The following is a 24,022-nucleotide window of genomic DNA, read 5'->3' as shown; positions in this document are numbered from 1 at the left end:
CATCATCCCACAGATTTTCTATGATATTCAAGTCTGGGGACTGGGATGGCCATTCCAGAACATTGTAATTGTTCCTCTGCATGAATGCCTGAGTAGATTTGGAGCGGTGTTTTGGATCATTGTCTTGCTGAAATATCCATCCCCTGCGTAACTTCAACTTCGTCACTGATTCTTGCACATTATTGTCAAGAATCTGCTGATACTGAGTTGAATCCATGCGACCCTCAACTTGATGCCACTCTTCATAGGAGATTCAAATAGGAGAACAACTTGCAAGTGGCCACCTTAAATACCTTTTCTCATGATTGGCTACACCTGCCTATGAAGTTCAAAGCCCAATCAGGTTACAAAACCAATTTAGTGCTTTAGTAAGTCAGTAAAAAGTAGTTAGGAGGGTTCAAAACAAGAAATTGATAAGGGTGCCCATACTTTTGCACCGGTCAAATTTAGTTTAATGCAGATTGCACATTTTCTGTTAGTACAATAAACCTCATTTCAATCCAGAAATATTACTCAGTCCATCAGTTATTAGATATATGAAACTGGAATAGCAAAAACCCAAATTGTTATAAAGAAAAAAGGTTAACATTAATAGGTTTGCCCAAACTTTTTCATATGACTGTATTTATGGTTTTTTGCTGTTTTTCAAGTCCTCCATATGATGTTTTTATTTAGTGCTAATTTTAATTACCGTTACCATTATAGTAATGAGTTTATAATATCTTTTCTCTCCATTACTCTTCACAGGGCAGCACGCTGAGGAAGCGGAAGATGTATGAAGAATTCTTGAGCAAAGTCTCCATTTTGGGTCAGTAGTCCCCTGTGACGTCAGCAGCTGCACAAATCGCTTTCAGGCTGTAGGAACACAAAAAGCTCAGTTACTGCAGACCACACAGCAGCCACATAAACTGTCTTGGGGGGTCCTGCACGCTAATCATTTTATTGGTTCGTGTAAGCTCACATCTGTTCCTCAGGGTTTTCTTAGTAGCTATCTGATCTCATGCACCAAACCTAAATGATTTTACATGTGTGACAAGCTGGGGCCTAAATCCTGAGGGTTTAATGTAGAAGGGGACGTAATCCGCCACTCTTTACTATAGCTGAAGTCAATGGTAAAATTCATCAGGTGCTTTCTTGTTTACATTATATATAATTTAGTATTATTCTTTTTTGTTCTATCTATCTATCTATATCTATCTACGGTGTGTATATATACAGTATGTATATATATATATATATATATATATACACATATACAGTACAGACCAAATGTTTGTACACACCTCCTCATCTCATTCAAAGATTTTTCTTTATCATGTGGCCTTATAGCTGGTACTGTAGCCTTCCTCCCTCATGCCACGTACACATTTTGACTATTTGGTGAGTTTTTTACCTCAGTATTTGTAGCCAAATACAGGAGTGGAACAATCAGAGGAAAAGTATCATAGAAACACGGGCACCACTTATGCATTTCTTACCCACTCCTGGTTTTGGTTACAAATGCTGATGTAAAAAGCTCACCAAATAATCAACATGTGCACGTGGCCTAAGGCCTCTTTCACACGTCCCTGAAAAACACACACTTTTTCACAGACGTGTCAGAGGTGCGTTTTGCCCTCGGTGTGCCGTGTGTATGGCACACGTGTGTTCTCCATGTGTTATCCGTGATAACACACGGAGAACGGCAACTTTCAACTCACCTGTCCCTGGCGTCGCTGTCTGTGGTGCTGATCTTCGGTCTCCGGTCCTGCCGACTCCCCGCTGCTGCTGCTTCCGGCCGCAGTGAAGTGAATATTCAATGAGCATAATGAGCGGCGGTCGGCAGCAAGTGACAGCAGCGGCAGAGACAGGAGGGCAGGAGAAGGTGAGTAAAGGTTGTTTTTTTTCCTCACAGACACATGTCTTTTCTCCGGTGCGTGTCACACAGAACACATCCGTGTGGTCCGTTAGCATTACGTGTGACATGTTTGCGTTCCGTGTGACACCCGTGATGCCGGAGAAAAATGGACATGTTGGCGTGAGAAACACACGGAAACACGTAAGTACAGAACACGGACACACGTTCCATGTGCAAATACTTACGTGTGTCCAAAACCATAGGAATACATAGGTCTATGTGTGTACGTGTCTCCGGTATGTGAGAAAACTGCCAAACACGTACCGGAGGCACGTACGTGTGAAAGAGGCCTAAGGAAGGAAAGCGTCAGTATCAACTATAAGGCCACATGCTGAGCTTTTTACCTCAGAATTTGTAGCCGAAACCATGAGTGGAACAATCAGAGAAAAAGTATAATAGAAACACAGGCACCACTTCTGTATTTATCACCCACTCCTGTTTTTGGATATAAATTGTGAGGTAAAAAACTCACCAAATACTCAACGTGTGCACGTGGCCTACACACCCTGAGACGATAACAGATGACTGTCATTTTATTCATACATTTCCAAGAGGAATATCACAGTTACATAGGTTGAAAAAATACTTAGGTCCATCTAGTTCCACCTTCCTCCACATAGAAACATTAGAATGCAAAAAAAAAAAATAAAAAAAATTTTAAAATGCGCAAAAAATTTTTATTTTTGGAGATGCAAGTATTTATTGGACCAGTAAGACTTTTTGTAAGGCTATGTTGGCACTTTTTAAAATCGTAGCAAACCCTCCCCTACCCCTGCAATGTGGTTGCATCATGTGAACACAAGCCTAAGCGTAGACACTTTTATTGTCCTTGCTTTTCCCATTGAAATATAAGTCTAAGGCCGGCGTCACACGGTACGATCTATCATGCGATTGCACAAGCGATCGCAACCCGCCCCCATCGTTTGTGCGTCATGGGCAATTAGTTGCCCGTGGCGCACAAAGTTGTTAACCCCCTGTCACATGTACCTACCCCCCGAACGACCTCACTGTGGGCGGCGAACATCCTCTTCCTGAAGGGGGAGGGATGTTCTGCGTCACAGCGACGTCACACAGCGGCCGTCCAATAGAAGCGGAGGGGCAGAGCTGAGCGGGACGTAAACATCCCGCCCACCTCATTCCTTCTGCATTGCCGGCGGGGCGCAGGTATGCTGTGTTCGTCGTTCCCGAGGTGTCACACGGAGCGACGTGTGATACCACGGGAACGATGAACAACCGGAGCACAGAAGGAGGACCGACATTTTGAAAATGAACGACGTGTCAACGAGCAACGATAAGGTGAGTATTTTTGCTCGTTCACAGTCGTTTGGAGGTGTCACACGGTACGATATATCACACGATGCCGGATGTGCGTCACTAACGACGTGACCCCGACGACATATCGCCGGCATTACATTTGTTTGCAGCTTGGAAGATCAAAAAACATGACATCCCCCCACCCTAATATTAGGAAATCTAATTACATAGAAAATTAGGCTATTAGGACACAATGTCGTAGATTCTTTCGTAAACACGAAAAGGGAAGCAAAGTGGGGTCAATTCTGCGCTCAGGTCTGTGATTAATATGATTTTCCTAGAAACATCGACCCTTTAGGATATTTCATAAGATAGTTTCAGTTGACGGAAATAACTAATGGTTTAAGGGCAGAATTTTAATAGTTTTTTAAAAAATGTTCAAAAACTTTTTTGTTCCTCACTATTCATGATGTTTGTGCAGTAAACGTCCCCGTGTCCAATATATTCCATTATTGTCATTACCCCGGTGACACCGCACCCCTCCCCCATCGTCCACTGATCAATCACCATTAGCCAAAGACAACTACCTGATAAGTGGCACAGCCCCGGCCATTACCACGGACCTCTAATTGCTCCGCAGAAGGATTTGCATTACTGATTACATTAGGTTACATGTTTCTAAATACGTCAGAGCAAATAGCCATGGCCGGGTTTAACAAAACATCAATGCATCTGCTGCTTAGGAAGCAAACATTTCTTCCCCGAGCTCCGTCATGCTGGCTGACATGAATAATTCATGGGATATGTTCTTGAACTTTCTCAAATGGTTCCAGCAAAAAAAAAAACTTACGACAAAAACTTTTCATCTTTTGACTAATGGCTAATAAATCATGATTAAGTTCTGCCGCTTGGAAGTCTTAAGCTCGGATTTTTCTATTACTTGTCTAAACAACCCTCCTCGAAATAGCAGTAGAAGAGTGGTATCCTGGAAATGTCAGAATATGTCTCCACCAGGGTTCAAGAAAACATTGCACCTGTGTTTATGAAACCCATTACTGGAAACGTCCCGGAGAATGGATATAGTGAGTAATGGCGTCGTACTGCTGCTCACCGAACCAAGCACTGACGTCTCCCGAATGTATCGCAAAGGCTGGAATGGGTTTAGAAAGTGGGAAACTGGGCCATTAGTTTACCAAAGGTCTAGACCCCCAGAATAACCAGAGATTGCAGCATGTAAATGTTAATTTCCCAGGATGTTACCATTATTTGGACACTGAAAATGGCAAGAACAGTGTTACTAGGTGGAAAACTGGGCACTAAATTTCTAGAGGGTCCCCAAGGAATGGATCCCAAGACTAGCCTAAAACCGTCTCAAGTAGATGTAAAAACTTGGCACTCAAGATAAATGTTAATAGTGGTCTTTTATTTAGAAGAACTTGTAGGACCAGCACAACCACAGACGTTTCGGTCAAAAACCTTCATCAGTGTGTGTGTCGGGGGTCCTCAGAAGGTATAGCAACTTGGCAACTGGTGTAGTCAAGCATGACGCAGTGTCCACCTCTGTCTATGTGGCAATATAGAATATGATTGCCACATAGACAGCGGTGGACACCGTGTCATACCTTAGTATGCCAGTTGCCAATTTGCTATACCATATGAGGACCCCCTGCACATACACTGATGAATGTTTTTAACCGACACGTCTGTGCTGGTCCTACAAAGTTCTTTTCAATAAAAGACCACTATTCACATTTATCTTGAGTGCCAAGTTTTTACATCTAGCCTAAGCGTTGAGCATGTAAATGTTTATTTCCTATGATCACCAGAGATTTTGACACTGAAAATGGCAAGGACAGTTTTAGCTGGTGGCCAAGTGGGCAACTGACCAAGCCACCAGTTTCCCATGCGGCTCCCTATGCACTGATCCCCATGGCCATCCTGAGAGTGGAGCATGACACTGAAAGGACGGTTTTAGCAGGTGGCAAAGTGGACTGGTACCCAAGCCAGCAGGTTCCCATAGTGCCTGTCAAGGACTGTACCCCCAAGAACAGCCGGAAGAGTGGAGCATCAAATTGTTTGTATCCTTAGACCACCAGGATCTTTACCTTTATTTGGACACTTTAAATGGCAATGCAGAAGTACGGGATGGTTTTAGTAGGTGGCAAAGTGGACTATTGCCCAAGTCCCCAGTTTAGGACTGGATTCTCAATAACTTTAAGAGTGTGCTCATTTTCCAGGACTTTATTAATGCTGAAAATGGCATTTTTTTATGGAATATAATGGCGGTACAGTGGGCACTGTAATGGTGGTATTATATGGACACTGTAATGAGGCATCTTTGACATTGGACGAAAGAAGGACTCTCCACTCACATCATTTATTGGCCTACATTTTGGTGCACATTACAGCTTCATCTCTGAACATAAAGCCCCAACATATGCCGTATAGTGGCATTTGTCATCTATAGGCCCCATCTAACCCCCCAAAAAATGTATATTGCTCATTACACCTGTTGTGTATGGAGAGGACACCATTCCTGAACCCATTTCAATAAAACACATACTCATTATAATCTATGGCGCGATTCATATGTTCATTTTTTTCGAAGTGGCCAAAGTAGGTCCCCTACGCCCGTGGAGATGTGGACAAATTGTCTTGTGTGGATTCTATGGATGTATATAAGATATATCGATGGCCAAGTGTAATAATACCACTTATCCTCACGATGGGGGCTGAACTGGCCATACTGGGAACATTGAATCAACAGTGGTGACGCCGTCTGTGGGATAAAAACAGACCGTTATTTCTAACCCCGGCCAATCCCATTAAGCAGAATGCCATGCCTGCATGTTCCCATGATCAACCCATATTTACTAATTCTCAAAACAAGTCGGAGGTGATAATTAATTTATAATTTTCCTTCTGAACAGCTGCAGGAGTGAAAAGGGAAACTCCTTATAAAATCGTATTAAGTATGGCAAATGGACTGTCTTCCAGGACAAACTTTCGGCTCCAGCGCTGCTGAATGTGCGCCAGGGACATCGAAGCTGCTGAAAACCTTCTGATATGTTTAGCACTTGCCAGAACAAGTAATATAGTAATACACCTCTTTTAGCAGAGCAGCTCTTTTTTCAGTACCTTATCACAACTCATGTAAACATATGGGGGAAGCGTGAAATCCTTAGGCTACATCTGAATCTCATTGACTACATCCCTGGACAGATAGGCCCTCTACCCAAATGGTGCAAACTACATCTTCCAGCATGCACTGACATTTGTAGAGGTTACAGACTACATCTGTAAGGTAGTGATGGTCCCTGGACCCCCCTATAATCCTATACATCCTTCCTTTCCAGAATCCCTCGATAAATGGGAGCGCCTGACGGTGGCCGATGCACTAGAACCTGTGCAGTTTGAAGATGGAGAAAAAATAGTGGTTCAGGGAGAGCCCGGAGATGACTTCTTCATCATTACTGAGGTCGGTATACACATATCTCATTATATTGTATTGCCTTCCATAATAGTAACCAATAATTTTCGCAGAGTAGGTTGGATAAGGCCCCTTTCATATTGCATTCCGATCTCCGTTTAGTGGTCCCGTTGGGGGTTCCATCCAAATTCCCCGCAAAACTGGTTTCGAATGCATGCGCCGATGGGGCCACTGACTATAATGGTGCAGATGGAGTCACCATGTTCTTTGTCCAGAACCATTTTCGGGAGTATACTCTTTCTGGAGGTGGATATCCAGATGCAGTCTACTACGTCCGGGTGTTCGCCTTCAGAAAGTGTACACTCCCGAAAATGGTGCACGACAGAGCACACAATGACTCCATATGCACCATTATAGTCAGTGGCCCCATCGGACGGAAGCTCCAACGGGACCACTGAATGGAGATCGGAACGCAATGTGAAAGTTCGGCGCATACGTCCGAAACTCGTTTTGCATGGGGTTCGGACGGAAGCCCCAACGGGACCACTGAATGGAAATCGGAACGCAATGTGAAAGTTGGACTAAGTCTCTTCTGACCAAAGATCTGAAAAAGTTGCTTTCCAGCAGGAGTAGATTGGTGCTGATCACAGCCAACTCTTATCAATGGGTGTCTATATGGTGATGTTAAAGGGAGTCTGTCAGCGCAAAATGACTAATCAATCCAAGCACAGGCAACCAGTGCACCCTTGGTGTGACCAAACAGTTCCCAACTATTTGTTGTGCATCTATCTTCGGCCTCATGTTTCTGGTTTGACAGCTCTGGCTTTATAAGAGGGGACAGAGGTGGATAAATAGGTGGGAAGGTGCACTGAACCGGTCAACTATACTGAAGGCGCACCAAGCTCCTGTGTTGGCCACACCATGGGTACATTGAGCGCCTGTGCTTGGCTTAATCAGTAATTTTGTATATTAAGGTCCTCTTATTAAGGCACACCTATAATTACAAAGTAGTAACCAAGTAGTGACCAAGTGTAGGGTCTAAATTTTCAAGTTCCCTTACCTTGGTTGAATGTGAGTGAATAAACAGCCTTATGTTAGTAATAAACTTCTAATAGTTGTCTCAGTTCTTGTTTGACTAACAATACTTGCCACTGACCTCTCCATACACATGCACGCTCAGATGGGCGTGTGTGTATGTGTTATTAATAGGGAGTCAGTAGTAAGCCTCCACAGACATTTCCGGTGTTTCCCTGACATCAGGGATATCAGCCAAACACCCAGTAGTCAGCCATTCCCTTCTCAAATTGGTTTGGTTGACATTAGTTTACAAATGGACCGTCTACTGCTTCTTCCACTTTCCATAAACATAAGATTTGATCTATCAACTTACAGCTCCTCCATTTAAGGGAAGGTGCCATTAAAAAAAAAACTCAATAACTGAAAAAATTTAAAGTATTTTTGTTGGAATGTGTTGTTTAAATATTATCATTTGTTTTTAATGGAGCAAAATCTGAAAAAAGAATTTAAAAAGTTTGATGTGTTCCACTTTTAAACACTAGGGGGAGCAGCTGCTGAAAACCTAGTGTATAACTAGCTCACATTACAACTGCAGTAAAAGTGGGCAGAATATACTCTCGTGTGTGTGTGTGTGTGTGTGTGTGTGTGTGTGTGTGTGTGTGTGTGTGTGTGTGTGTGTGTGATGTCACTCCTCCCCTGCCCTTCTGGATGTTTCCAAAGGGAAAAGAGAGAATGAAGTTTAGGGTCACAGTGCTGAGCCATTTTGTATAATGTGCCCCATATATTCTGCCACCATATTACCGTGCCCCCATATTACCGTGCCCCCATATTACCGTGCCCCCATATTACTGTGCCCCCATATTACTGGGCCCCATATTTCTGTGCCCCCATATCACTGTGCCCCAATATTACTGCATCCCCCAGTGCTCTCTGTGCCCCCAACTTCATTCTGCTTGGCCAAATAGACATGAATATTCTTCTCTTTGCGAAGGAACTATAAAGTGCATAGACACCATGTAGTTACTAGATGCAGCCAAAAGCCACCAGATTCTCTGACTATCCTTTTATTATCTATGGTAACTAGTACCTAAAAATACACTATTTGCATTATATAAATATAAGCCAACGTCCAGCTCCAGCAATGAAGCTCACGGGTCTCTTCCCACCTGGTAGTTAAGTTCCTGCTCGGACTGGGATAGGAGTCAATCCATTAGTATGAGGAAAAAACAAAGAAATCCAGCAAGGACTCAGCAAACCAGGATTGGAGTTAAACTTTCATTTCGCGTTTCGGCGGTCTTGTCCGCCTTCTTCACGGTCCAAACCTAGGTTTGGACCGTGAAAAAGGCGGACAAGACCGCCGAAACCCGTAGTCCCCACCACAGATAAGTCAAAGAAACCCTGAACTCTAATTTCTTCTTAAAGGAGATTTAAAGGAGATGGAGCTTAATGGGGACCTGTCACTTGCTATAAATATATTTTTTACCTGGTGAAATGCCGCTGTTTTCCTGAATCCGGCACTGTTTTTCTTTTGTTCCTGCTCCTCTGCATTCCTGAGCTATGGCCTTCTCTTCCCTGTATATAAATCTAGTCTTGTTAACCAAGTGGGTGGGATTCTCAGCTATTATCCGCTAACGTCTTCTTGAGGAACACACCCAATTGGATAAAAACATTTGGAAAAAAGTGCACCATATCTCAGGACTGGAGAGGAGCAGGATGAAAAGAAAAATATCACCAGATTCAGGAGAACGGCGGCATTTACACCAAGTAGAAAAACTACTTATTTATGGAAGTGTCAGGTCCTCTTTAAATTGTCCTAAAATTTGGGATTCAATTTAATAGACATCTTCATGTTCTTCTAGGAATATATTTGAATAACTAATGTGAAGGTATTAGAGTGATTATTGCATGTGTCCAGCTCAGGCCTTGGAGATACGTATAAGGTTGGAGGCGTTATGTTCACACAGAGTTTTGAGGGGAAATTTTTGGATTCAATCCTCTCCAAATTCCAACCCGAAAACTCTTGGAAAACATTTCTTTGGTCTTTGACTTCAGATGGGGATTTTTTTTTTTATATACTTTTTTTTTTCTTGAAGAGGTTTTAAAAAAAATGTCTGGTAGAAAAAAAAAGTAAGTGCATATCACTCTTTTTGACTGGAACCTAAGGAAACTTTTCCAAACTAAGCACTTGTCCAATCAAAAAGCTGCAAAGAAGATTTAGGCTCTGTGCGCACTAGTGCGTTTTACCCGCGGATTTACCCGCGGATTTGCCGCGGAAATTTCTTGAGAAATGTCTGCAATCTTTGTGCAGACATTTCCCAGCAAATTCTATGAGAAAAAAAAATAGCTGTGCGCACTGTGCGGATTTTTCTCAAGAAATTTCCTTGAGAAGAATTTCTCGAGAAAATTTCTTGAGAAAATGAGCATGTCAATTCTTTTCCGCAGGTACCCTGCGGATTTCGGCAGTACAGCCTGCAAAATCCGCAGGGAACCACCCGCGGGAAAATCACGGCAAATTCGCGGCTATTCCGCGGCTAATCTGCGTCAAATCCGCATGCGGATTTGGTGCGGATTTTTTCCGGAGGTCCGGAAATCTTTCACTCCCAGAAGTTTCTCAAGAAACTTCACATTTCTAGTGCGCACATAGCCTTAAGGAGAAACAAACTCAACCCTTTGACGAAGAAAAACTTCTCCAAAATAATCAGAAAATAGTTTCTGCTTGAAATACTCATGTTTGTTGAGCGCATAAAAAAACCCTCAGTGTGAACATGGCCTTATTATGGATTGATTATAGAGTGTAATGTCAGAACCATGGACAGGGAAATCATTATAACCGGAGATTTTATGTGCGGAATCAGGCATTAAGTCAATATTTACTTTTTCCCATTTTCCCAAATTTCAGGTTTAGGGCACACGACATTTCCGCTACGTAATCTATGGATGATTGTATCCCAGGGGTAGTATTACGTGTATTTTTGGCCTTTAATAAGCCATATAATATAAAATAATAGGGTATGGAGGACATAAATACACAGACAGCTGCGATGGCGGTTCATTGTGATGCCTAATGATCTGTGATATGGTGATTTCTTTTTTTTTTTAGCTTTCAAGGATCTGGGTTTAATGAAAACCCGCCGAATACTCTATCACAAGCCTCCATTTCCGTATCAGATCTAACCATTGCGGTAGACTACTACTATAAACATAGATATGAATAAAACCGTAGCCTAAAGGTAGACATTTATTCTTAACCTGTTCCAAGTATTGAATTATCTCGGGGAGGGTAGGGGTTCTCCAACATTTAATGGCCACGGTATGAATGATTATGATGTGATTTGGCAAAAAAACACAAAAAAACGTTCCATCATCCAAATTTAGAGGTTCCCGCGATCCACCCCATTTCCATGGATATAAGAGCAACACAGGCTGGCAAAGAAAGTGATGATGTGGCACAGCTCCAAATTTCGACAGCTGTTCCGTTAAAAAAAAAAATAGTTGGTAACTATTTATGTACGTTGCCAATTTTCCACGCTGCTTTATCTCTTGATGAGGCGCCGGTGTTAAGGAAGGGGAAAGAAATCTGTGAACACTTGTACGGCCTTTGCCGAGCCGGTGAAATCAATGACACAGCGTAGGCCGGAGCAGATTTTGATCAAGCAAATGACCTGAGTACCTGATCAAGATGATCTCATAACAGTTGAATTCCTAATAAGAAACATGTTGGAGCTTGCGGAGAGATGTTGATACAAGGGCATTCTTAGATCATGAGTCTTTCTGAAGCTAATCGCTTGCAGACTTCTGTATGAAAAGAAGCGGGAGTCTCCGGGGTTCATCGCCGGTGGAAGCCTCTGTTTGAATGAAGATTAAATGTCTTCAGCACCAGTCACATACGGGGTATCATGGGAAGGCGGTTCTGACAATGTCAGGAAGAACATCGGATTACTTCTGTATGCACGGAGTTGGCAGAAACATCAGAGTGTAAAAATGTAATATTTATTTCATGCCGAGATGATTTATTTGAACATGAGCTTTATGGATGTTGCGGGAAATCAAAGAAATGGTTTTGTAGGTGGTAAATGCTGTGGAGTGACTGTATCGATAAAATTGGGCTCATTCTAGGTCTATATGAGATGCAGACAGGCCATACCCAACTTGAAGCTTTAAGGCCCTTTTGTCATGGACCAATCATTCCCAAGTAAAAAGCAAATTCTCATCAATTTTTGTGCAATCCAAAAATTATCACAACACTACTGTGATATTGATAATATACAAACTGTATGGGAACCAGATGATTGTATTGTCCACATGAAGGCTGAGTCTACTTGTCACACGGGCACTCATTTGGGCAGGAAAACTTGTGTAAATAGGCATTTAGTGGTCTCAAAAGCTCCATCTGGATCAATGTGGGTGAACTCTTCTAAATGAAATGTCTTGAACTGTTATTTTAAGGGGAATCAGGAAGATGATCAATTGATTCATCTGCATCTTGCATCATTCCTCTTAAAAGTCCGGCGCGCTATTTCCCGGAAATGCCTCTCGGCCTATGGCACTAAGTATTTAAGGCACCCTCCCATTAGGGGAGGTGCCTGAGCAACACCTGTAGTTAGTCAGTGTCCTGTTTGTCTAGCTAGTTGTCAGGTCCCGTTATCCTTTTGTCCATTATTGTCACCCTATACCAACCTTCCCATAACTTTGAAACCTAAAATAATGTAACCCCAATTTACCAAAGGGTGGAGGTGGGGATACAAAAGAGAGAGGACCACGGATTATCAAAGTGAAATACAAATTTATTGAATATACAAAAGGTGATACAGGACACACAGTGGAGGGAGGCTAGATGGAAACAGCCTGCCAGGAAACAACCCACAGCAATACCAGGGCACACCACCAGATGGCACAACCTGCTGATAGGCAGCAATAGAGAGAGGGAATAAACAAGGTATAAACTGGCCCGTAGAGAGTCCAAAGGGACAGTGTGAGGAAGACAATTGTACATAGGAGATCTGTAGGATCCCCTAAAAAAGTCCCAGAGGCAGGGGGGCATAAGTGATTAATCTATTTTACCTTGCGTCATGTCAGAGCAGTGATGGTGGATGTGTCCGGGCGTGGGGGCGGGGCCTCGACGCGCGTTTCACCAAAGGCTTCGTCAGGAGGCGTGGCTATAGATTAAAAGTGAAGGGTATAAATAGGGAAGTGTAGGGGCCCATTAGCAAATCGGCGCGCGCAGCGTCATGTTGCCACGCCCCCCCGAACGGCAGGGCACGCCGAGTCCCGTGATCAAAAGCGTGAGAAGGAAGTAACTTCATTCCCACGCTCAGCACGGAGACCCGTCCGAGCCCAGGCCGCAGGGGGGAGGAGGCAGCGCATGACAGAGGCGCGTCTGTGCCAATCAGATGCATGTGTAAAACTTCCCATAACTTTGCCATACCCAGCATACCTGTACGCACCCACCTGTCCAGCCTGCCCCAGTCATCCTGCCTATTCCTGGGTCGGACACCTGCCCTGGGGTCAGCTGCCATAGTCCCGGTCACTGCCCTGGGAGTGGTACCTGGCGTCCGCCCTGCGGTGGGCATTTAGTTAAGCCCCTTTCACTAAAGGGTAAGCCCGGGTCCCCCCTCTGGTCCAGTGGGTCCACCAATCCCACTCTCTGCCCCTACATCAGCCGCGAGCGTTACAGTATGCCACATTTTTCCAAGTTAGGTTATCTTCACATAACATTTTATCCATGGCAGTCGACCACATTTTGGTGCCAATATTGCCAAAATGGATGTCCAATAAAACACATAAATGACTCAGTGCAAACATCCGAATTCTGTTTTTCTGGACTTCAGACATAAGCCACGACGTAGCCATCCAACGACTAGTGTGTAAAATGTGCTGTGAACCCAGCTTAGTGATTACATATCTGTTCTCCGTTTTATTGTGTCTCACCTGGTGAAGTGGAATCTACAAGGTAGCAGAGCAGACTCAGCAATGAGGAACTGTTGAAGCAGAGCTGAGTTTAAAGGAAAAGCTGGTGTGGTGACACAACAGTTAACTCAGTGTTGAAAAACCTGCAAAACAATATAAGAAGTTAGCAAGTAAAGTGTAAGAAGTAGCAAAGCTGGGTTTGTCATAGAATCCAGAGGTGGCCAGTTGTGCAGGATAGTTACCTAGCAATGTAGCAGAGCTTGGTTTGTCGGAGAATCCAAGGTAGCAGCGTAGACGATGACTGAGCTGGCCAATAAGTCCTGGGAGTGTAACGTTAGAGGTGTCCATTGCAGAACATAGAGAGAAACAGAAGTGATGGTAGGAGGCTGACGCAGTGCCCGCTGCTGGAGAGGTGAGAGTAATACATTCGCTAAAGTCCATCCACTACTTTAGTCTTACCTCAGTTTATCAAAAATGTGAGAAATAAAGAGAGAATTCAGGAGGTTAGTCATTTTACTTCACAAACCACACATCACCACATTCCACACCCTGGAGGAACCTCCATCCCCCCCAACCTGGAGGAACCTCCATCCCCCCCACCCTTGTGGAGCCTCCATCTAACCCCACCCTAGAGAAGCCTCCATCTAACCCCACCCTGGAGGAGCCTCCATCCCCCACCCTGGAGAAGCCTCTAAACCCTACCATGGATGGGCCTCTATACCCCACCATGGATGAGCCCCTATCCCCGTTTTTACCACATGCTTTGGTAATGCCAAAATGTACTTGGACCTGTTAATAAAGTTATTTTGAATTTAATTGATCACTTATGTACTTAGCTGTAAGGGCGGTGTCACACGCTACGATATATCGTGCGATATGTCGTCGGGGTCACGGATTCCGTGACGCACATCCGGCATCGTTAGAGATATCGTAGCGTGTGACAGTTACGAACGACTGTGAACGAGCAAAAATACTCACCTTATCGTTGCTCGTTGACACGTCGTTCATTTTCATAAAGTCGTTCCTCCTTCTGCGCGCCGGTTGTTCGTCGTTCCCGAGGCAGCACTTATCACTACGTGTGACACCCCGGGAACGACGAACACAGCTTACCTGCGTCCCGCCGGCAATGCGGAAGGAAGGAGGTGGGCGGGATGTTACGTCCCGCTCATCTCCGCCCCTCCGCTTCTATTGGGCTGCCGCTGTGTGACGTCGCTGTGACACTGAATGTCCATCCCCCCATGAAGAGGATGTTCGCCGCCCACAGCGATATCGTGAGGGAGGTAAGTACGTGTGACGGGGGTAAACGACTTTGTGCGCCACGGGCAAGAAATTGCCCGTGACGCACAAACGACGGGAGCGGGTGCGATCGCTCATGCGATCACACGATAAATCGTCTCGTGTAACGCCGCCCTAAAGCAACTGAATGGAGCAGGAGCTCTTCCCCATAGGCTATAAGGGACATATACGCAGGGAACTTTTCCATAGTTTACACTGACTCTATGGCTCTGATACTCCGTGCACAAAGTCTAACTTTGCCCATCTGTCTTCTGGACCATGCTAAAGTCAATCATTGCTACTGTATATTAGTAAACTACTGTGGAGAACATGCCACCAGATGGAGAAGACATCAACCAGAAGACCAATGTGGGATGGCCCAATGCTGTGCAGTAGCAGCAATTTTAACTCTGGGGACCAATCTACAATACGTCAATCCAGGAGACATTCTTCATCCCGATAGTAGAAATATCTATCCAGATAAATTTTTCCGCATTTCCACCTACGATTAGTTCTGAATGTGTAAAACTTGCAAGAACCGAGAGGGGAGAGGAAATTTCAGACAGTTCTAGATCTGGTTTCCCAGTGCAGTTCACACAAGCAGCTCCTTCTTTCCCAGACTGGACAGATGTGGAATGTATCCGAGTCCAGGGTCACGGTATTATCCCATATGAGCTTCCTGGCACAAGTAGGAAAAACTTTTAAGAACCATGCAATGGTTATTGTCATAAAGAATTACATTCTGGCAAGCTGCAGCCTCAACAGATGTACAGTCCCCAACAAAGAACCCAACAGTTTACATGCTTCTTGTTTTATTTTTGCTATATTTATGTTCTTGTTATCTCGTGTGATGGTTTCGCTTTTTTGTTGCTATGAAGAACCTTGCTTCTTCTGAAATAATTTGCTGATTGATCAACCTGCAAAGACACCAATGTATAGTACCAATGGCTGGGCCTACTCTACCTGCTCGCAGTTTGTAGGGAGCTTTCGGCAAGTCATGCAACGTCTTCATTACTAATATTCCTCCATACTTTTCATAACTGTTGTTGTTTTATGTTGCGTTGTCCCATTCAAGTAAATGGGCCACAATATCGAGCACAGCCGCTACTAGGTGTGCCGGGTACAGGTAGATGGAGCAGTAATAAATGAGTCCTCCCCCGAGGTTACCGAGAATCAGACTGCCACCTATCTAAAGGGTGCTTTACACGCTGCGATTGCTAGCGATGTCGAGCGCGATTGCACCTGCTCCTGTCGTACGTGCGACATGTGGTGATCGCTGCCGTAGCGAACATTATCGCTACGGCAGCATCACATGCACATACCTGTTCACCGACGTCGCTGGGACTGCCGAACAATACCCCAGGGGAGGTGCGTTCGGCGTCACAGCGACGTCACTAAGCGGCCGCCCAATAGCAGAGGAGGGGCGGAGACGAGCGGCCGTAACATCCCGCCCACCTCCTTCCTTCCTCATTGCCGGTGGACGCAGGTAAGGAGATAGTCGTAGCTCCTGCACTGTCACACATAGCGATGTGTGATGCCGCAGGAGCGACGAACAACCTGCGGCATGCACCACCACCGATATTTCATAAAGGAGCAACGGCTCAACGATCAACAATTTTTGACGTTTTTGCGATCGTTGAGTGTCGCTCCTTGGTGTTACACGCTGCGATGTCGCTAACGGCGCCGGATGTGCGTCACAAACACTGTGACCCCGACAATATATCGTTAGCGATGTCGCAGCGTGTAAATGGCCCTTAAGGCTTAATTCAGACTTGAAACACAGTCCACGTACAGGCCATGATGTCCGGATCTCAACGCTGGCAGGAAACTAGCCAGGTCTTTCACCGGGAAGGAACAACCACGGGAAGGGCAGTCTCCAGTCAAGGAGACCACCTATACCAAACATGGTATCCATCCACAGACAGCCGTTTCGGGGTATTTGCCCCTCATCATGATGATGAGGGGCAAATACCCCGAAACGGCTGTCTGTGGATGGATACCATGTTTGGTATAGGTGGTCTCCTTGACTGGAGACTGCCCTTCCCGTGGTTGTTCCTTCCCGGTGAAAGACCTGGCTAGTTTCCTGCCAGCGTTGAGAAACACGTGATGGTGTCTCCGCGGCTTTCTTATTTGCATACTTCCCAGGGGGCAATGCTCTAGAATCACTGCGTTGAGAAACACGTGATGGTGTCTCCGCAGTGGATATGTTGATCTCCCTAAGGTCAACAATGCTTGCTTAAGTAGTCTTTTACTAGGCATTGCCCCCACTAGCCAGTTTCCTACTCCACACTGATGAGGGGCAAATACCCCGAAACGGCTGTCTGTGGATGGATACCATGTTTGGTATAGGTGGCCTCCTTGACTGGAGACTGCCCTTCCCGTGGTTGTTCCTTCCCGGTGAAAGACCTGGCTAGTTTCCTGCCAGCGTTGAGAAACACGTGATGGTGTCTCCGCGGCTTTCTTATTTGCATACTTCCCAGGGGGCAATGCTCTAGAATCACTGCGTTGAGAAACACGTGATGGTGTCTACGCAGTGGATATGTTGATCTCCCTAAGGTCAACAATGCTTGCTTATGATGTCCGGATCAGCTGCAGATTTCCTGACCAAAACGCAACAGCCTTTATTAGTAGACCAGCTGTTCAGTCCATAAAATGGTGGCAGAACATGTGACTAGACCTGTCCATCAGCCTTGTCCAATTAAAAACCTCATATGAGAAAACTGATTTTCTATTGGAGAAGACTGATGGACAGGTTTTGTCACATACTCCTCCACCTGCAGCCATTATTTCGAATGAAGATCTGTTGTCATGGGTGAGAGACAGTCCTGTGGTGTCTGGCTATAGGAGATCACAGCGTGGGATCCGCTCTGTCTCTCCTGTAGAGTCTGAGCTATTATGGCCAGTGGAGTCCTCTCACTCCTCTATAGGGTAAGCTCTCATGGTGAGCAGGGTCCTCTCACTCCTCTATAGGGTAAGCTCTCATGGTCAGCGGGGTCCTCTCACTCCTTTATAGGGTAAGCTCTCATGGTCAGCGGGGTCCTCTCTCTCCTCTATAGGGTGAGCTCTCATGGTCAGCAGGGTCCTCTCACTCCTCTATAGGGTAAGCTCTCATGGTCAGCGGGGTCCTCTCTCTCCTCTATAGGATGAGCTTTCATGGTCAGCAGGGTCCTCTCACTCCTCTATAGGGTAAGCTCCCATGGTCAGTGGGGTCCTCTCACTCCTCTACAGGGTAAGCTCTCATGGTCAGCGGGGTCCTCTTACTCCTCTATAGGGTAAGCTCTCATGGTCAGTGGGGTCCTCTCACTCCTCTATAGGGTAAGCTCTCATGGTCAGCGGGGTCCTCTCTCTCCTCTATAGGGTGAGCTCTCATGGTCAGCAGGGTCCTCTCACTCCTATATAGGGTAAGCTCTCATGGTCAGCGGGGTCCTCTCTCTCCTCTATAGGGTGAGCTTTCATGGTCAGCAGGGTCCTCTCACTACTCTATAGGGTAAGCTCCCATGGTCAGCGGGATCCTCTCACTCCTCTATAGGTTAAGCTCTCATGGTCAGTGGGGTCCTCTCACTCCTCTATAGGGAAAGCTCCCATGGTCAGCAGGGTCCCCTCACTCCTCTATAGGGTAAGCTCTCATGGTCAGCGGGGTCCTCTCACTCCTCTATAGGGTAAGCTCTCATGGTCAGCGGGGTCCTCTCACTCCTCTATAGGGTAAGCTCTCATGGTCAGCGGGGTCCTCTCTCTCCTCTATAGGGTAAGCTCTCATGGTCAGCAGGGTCCTCTCTCTCCTCTATAGGGTGAGCTCTCATGGTCAGCAGGGTCCTCTCACTCCTCTATAGGGTAAGCTCTCATGGTCAGGAGGGTCCTCTCTCTCCTCTATAGGGTAAGCTCTCATGGTCAGCAGGGTCCTCTCTCTCCTCTATAGGGTGAGCTCTCATGGTCAGCAGGGTCCTCTCTCTCCTCTATAGGGTAAGCTCTCATGGTCAGCAGGGTCCTCTCACTCCTCTATAGGGTAAGCTCCCATGGTCAGCAGGGTCCTCTCACTCCTCTATAGGTTAAGCTCTCATGGTCAGCAGGGTCCTCTCTCTCCTCTATAGGGTAAGCTCTCATGGTCAGCAGGGTCCTCTCACTCCTCTATAGGGTAAGCTCTCATGGTCAGCGGGTTCCTCTCACTCCTCTATAGGGTAAGCTCTCATGGTCAGCGGGGTCCTCTCACTCCTCTATAGGGTAAGCTCTCATGGTCAGCGGGGTCCTCTCTCTCCTCTATAGGGTAAGCTCTCATGGTCAGCAGGGTCCTCTCTCTCCTCTATAGGGTGAGCTCTCATGGTCAGCAGGGTCCTCTCACTCCTCTATAGGATAAGCTCTCATGGTCAGGAGGGTCCTCTCTCTCCTCTATAGGGTAAGCTCTCATGGTCAGCAGGGTCCTCTCTCTCCTCTATAGGGTGAGCTCTCATGGTCAGCAGGGTCCTCTCACTCCTCTATAGGTTAAGCTCTCATGGTCAGCAGGGTCCTCTCTCTCCTCTATAGGGTAAGCTCTCATGGTCAGTGGGGTCCTCTCACTCCTCTATAGGTTAAGCTCTCATGGTCAGCGGGGTCCTCTCACTCCTCTATAGGGTAAGCTCTCATGGTCAGCGGGGTCCTCTCTCTCCTCTATAGGGTAAGCTCTCATGGTCAGCAGGGTCCTCTCTCTCCTCTATAGGGTGAGCTCTCATGGTCAGCAGGGTCCTCTCACTCCTCTATAGGATAAGCTCTCATGGTCAGGAGGGTCCTCTCTCTCCTCTATAGGGTAAGCTCTCATGGTCAGCAGGGTCCTCTCTCTCCTCTATAGGGTGAGCTCTCATGGTCAGCAGGGTCCTCTCTCTCCTCTATAGGGTAAGCTCTCATGGTCAGCAGGGTCCTCTCACTCCTCTATAGGGTAAGCTCCCATGGTCAGCAGGGTCCTCTCACTCCTCTATAGGTTAAGCTCTCATGGTCAGCAGGGTCCTCTCTCTCCTCTATAGGGTAAGCTCTCATGGTCAGCAGGGTCCTCTCACTCCTCTATATGGTAAGCTCTCATGGTCAGCAGGGTCCTCTCACTCCTTTATAGGGTAAGCTCTCATGGTCAGCGGGGTCCTCTCTCTCCTCTATAGGGTAAGCTCTCATGGTCAGCAGGGTCCTCTCACTCCTCTATAGGTTAAGCTCTCATGGTCAGCAGGGTCCTCTCTCTCCTCTATAGGGTAAGCTCTCATGGTCAGTGGGGTCCTCTCACTCCTCTATAGGTTAAGCTCTCATGGTCAGCAGGGTCCTCTCACTCCTCTATAGGGTAAGCTCTCATGGTCAGCAGGGTCCTCTCACTCCTCTATATGGTAAGCTCTCATGGTCAGCAGGGTCCTCTCACTCCTTTATAGGGTAAGCTCTCATGGTCAGCGGGGTCCTCTCTCTCCTCTATAGGGTAAGCTCTCATGGTCAGCAGGGTCCTCTCACTCCTCTATAGGTTAAGCTCTCATGGTCAGCAGGGTCCTCTCTCTCCTCTATAGGGTAAGCTCTCATGGTCAGTGGGGTCCTCTCACTCCTCTATAGGTTAAGCTCTCATGGTCAGTGGGGTCCTCTCACTCCTCTATATGGTAAGCTCTCATGGTCAGCGGGGTCCTCTCACTCCTCTATATGGTAAGCTCTCATGGTCAGCAGGGTCCTGTCACTCCTCTATATGGTAAGCTCTCATGGTCAGCGGGGTCTTCTCTCTCTTCTGTAGAGTGTAAATGTCAGGGTTGTGTCATGGGTGACAGACAGTCCTGTGGTGTCTGGCTATAGAAGGTCACAGTGTTTGGCTGTGCAGACTGCTCCCTGACCTTCTTCTTCCTTGGACTGGTGCTGGTGATACTTTCAGTTCCTTCAAGCCGGGGATGCAATGTGGCTTGTACTCCTCTGTGGTATCATTGCTGAATTCTTTGCTGAACTTCTACCTGAGTCATCTAATGATAAGTAGTTCATGCTATTCCCCTTGTGTCTTCCATATTCGTTTAGTGGGGTTGATGAAGAGCTTATCCTATCCGTTCTATTTAGGGGCCAGCACTAGGGATACCCAGTGTTAGGTATCCAGCTTGGCACATAGGTGTGGAACCTATCTAGGGTGTTGAGGGACTCCAGGGACCAGCAGTAGGTTTGGTCAGGGGTCACCATCTTCCCTTCCCTAGACACAGGGTTTCCCTTCCCTTTCGCCGTTCGCTTGGTACTTCCCCGTACCTAGCGTGACATCTGAGCAGTCTGGGAGGAAAGCTGCAGTAACAAGAAGCAGGAGAACCATTCATACTTGTATAATAGTAAGTGCCACAAAATCATGTCCTCAACACATCTGATAAAACAGAGATAATGTAACCAAAGCCAGTGACTCATTCTACATCCAGTGATAGACAGTGTAATACAGAGGCTGTAGGAAGAAAATGGTGCCATACTTTTAATGACACGCAATTGCAAAAAATAATTTTTAGCCCCGAATGCATGCATTTAGGTAAGAAAAAAGAAATTGTCCCCAAAGATGGACAACCTCTTCAAGTATGTGGCAGAATATTTTCAACTACAGCACCACCTCAGGTGACATTGAGTATTACATGCTAGGGTCCTCCAGAGCAAACAATATTTTTTGTTACATAGTACAATAGTTACATAGGTTGAAAAAAGACCTAGGTGTCATGTTAGGTACGAGGAAGTACCAAGCGCACGGCGTAATGGAAGGGAAACCCTGAGTCTAGAGAGAGGGAAGATGGTGACCCCTGACCGAACCTACTGCTGGGTCCTTGGGTCCCTCACCACCTTTGATAACAACAAGCCGGATTCCTGACCCTACATATCCCTAGTGCTGGGCTCTGGGCCCTAAATAGGGAATGGATGGGATGACCTCTTCATCAACCCCAGTAAAAAACATAGAAGACACAAGGGGAAGACACAGGGGGAAAATCATGAACTTCTTATCAATAGATGACTTCGGTAGAAATTCAGCAGAGCTTTTAGCAACGATACCACAGAGGAGTACACCTGCTTGCAACCTCGGCTTGAACTGAAAATATCATCAGCACTAGTCCTGGAAGAAGGGAGTATTTAAACACCAAGGGAATACTGATAATCAACAGCTGGGTGGAAGGCGAGCTCCTGCTGGGCCCAAAAGGGAGAGAGATTAATCCAGCAGGAAAGTTACCTATACTAATGCATACTGACACCAGGAACAATGGAAAGTCAGGGAGCATTCTACGCAGCCAAATGCTGTGACCTTCTATGGCCAGAAACCACATGACTGTCTGTCACACGTAACACACCCGTGACACTGGGTCCATCTAGTTCAGAGGTCTCAAACACGCGGCCCGCGGGCCGCATGCGGCCCCTGAGGCTGCTTGTTGTGGCCCGTAGACCCCCATGACGATCGTGGCCCGCAGACCCCGTGACAATCGCGCCTCTATGCTGAGGGTCAGCGCCAGCAGGACTTTACTGCATTTGAATCCATTTGCGGTGCCGCGTAGAGGAGCTGTCAGCTCTATTCCAGTTGCTTCTGCTGTCTACCAATCAGATGCAAAGAGGTGATGTCATACAGCGATGTCACTTCCTTGCATCTGATTGTAGGCAGCAGCCATTGGTCCAGACACAGCTCCTCTGCGCGGCACTGCACATGGATTCAAATGCAGTAAAGTTCCTGCCGGCACCGACCCTCAGCATAGAGCCGCGCTCGTCACGGGCTGCAACAAGCAGGTAAGGTACGTGCTCAAGATCAGGACCCGCTGCGTCCTGCGAATGGGCACAATACTACAGAGCACAATACTACAAGGATGGCCAGAATACTACAGGGATGGCCACAATACTACAGGGATGGCCACAATACTATAGAGCGCAATACTACAAGGACGGGCTGAATATTACAGGACACAATACTACAGGGATAGCCACAATACTACAGGGATGGTTACAATACTACAGAGCACAATACTACAAGCATGGCCACAATACTACAAGGATGAGCACAATACTACAGGGCTCACGGTTGGGGACATTACTGCAGCATGGGCACATTACTACAAGATGTTGGCTAAGATTACTATATGATGCTTCTAATTGTAAAACAATATTACAAGATGGTGATAAAATGTAAAAAAAAAATTCATAATAAAGCATGAATTTTTTTTTTAACATTAAAAATGCTTTTTTATATATAAACTTAACAAAGAAATGCACGTTTGTTATAATATACAAGCAAAAAATGTTTAAAAAAGTGATCCAAAGATATATAGAAAAAAAAACCATGGATTCATTAAAAATGTTCACTTTGTCCTACAAATAATGCGGCCCCCCTCAATTTTTTTTTTCTATATGCGGCCCATGCACCCAGCTGAGTTTGAGACCAATGATCTAGTTCAAACTTTCTCCACCAATTATACATGTGAATGGACCCTTAGGCGGGCTTTGCGTTACACGTTGCAACATCGTTACCGATATATCGTCGGGGTCACGTGACGCACATCCGGCGCCGGTAACGTGATTGCAGCGTGTAAATCCTAGGTGCGAAGATGAACAAGCTCAAAAGCGTAAAAAATCGCTGATCCGTGTCATGTCGTTCATTTCCATAATGTCGTTACTGCTGGCGGTACGATGTTGTTCGTCGTTCCTGCGGCAGCACACATCACTATCTGTGACACCGCAGGAGTGAGAAACATCTCCTTACCTGCGTCCACTGGCAATGCAGAAGGAAGGAGGTGGGCGGGATGTTATCTCCCGCTCATCTCCGCCCCTCCGCTTCTATTGGCCGGCTGCTTAGTGACATCGCGGTGACGTTGCGGTGACGCCGAACACACCTCCCCCTTGAGGGAGGGATTGTTGGGCAGTCACCGCGACGACGCCGACAAGGTATGTGCGTATCACCAGATATCGTATGTACGACGGGGGAGGGTGCTATTGCGCTCGACATCGCTAGCTGATTCTAGTGATGTCGCAGCGTGTAAGGCTAAGTTCACACTTCCGTTATTTTGCATCAGTCACAATCCGTAGCCTTGAGGAATTACGGTATCCTGCAAAATATTTTGCAGGAATCCTGTTTTTCCCCATAGGCTTCTATTAGTGACGGATTGTGACTGATGATGCTGCGTTGCATCCGCTATGTCGCGGTCAGTCGTTTTTTAACTGACCACCGGGCGGGAGCAACGCAGCCTGTAACTTTTTTTGAGCAGCGCGATCCGTAGGATTTCGCTGCGCATGCGCTCTCTGGCTCCCTGCCCCCGTAACCAGGATACACA

The 24,022-nt window shown here is 46.2% G+C and overlaps 1 protein-coding gene across 2 annotated transcripts in view; it reads left to right on the top strand.

Annotated features, from left to right (window-relative positions):
• Positions 1-24,022, top strand: part of PRKAR1B (protein kinase cAMP-dependent type I regulatory subunit beta) — a 221,518-nt gene that overhangs the window by 169,480 nt on the left and 28,016 nt on the right. For both annotated transcript variants that reach the window (XM_075318062.1, XM_075318061.1), the window contains exons 8-9: positions 748-808; positions 6,508-6,629. In XM_075318062.1, coding sequence (XP_075174177.1) covers positions 748-808; positions 6,508-6,629 — 183 coding nt within the window. The remainder of the gene's footprint in view (positions 1-747; positions 809-6,507; positions 6,630-24,022) is intronic.

The sequence above is a fragment of the Anomaloglossus baeobatrachus genome, chromosome 7, assembly GCF_048569485.1.
Source record: "Anomaloglossus baeobatrachus isolate aAnoBae1 chromosome 7, aAnoBae1.hap1, whole genome shotgun sequence".
Lineage (NCBI taxonomy): Eukaryota > Metazoa > Chordata > Amphibia > Anura > Aromobatidae > Anomaloglossus > Anomaloglossus baeobatrachus.
This window is presented reverse-complemented; position numbering and strand designations above follow the sequence as displayed.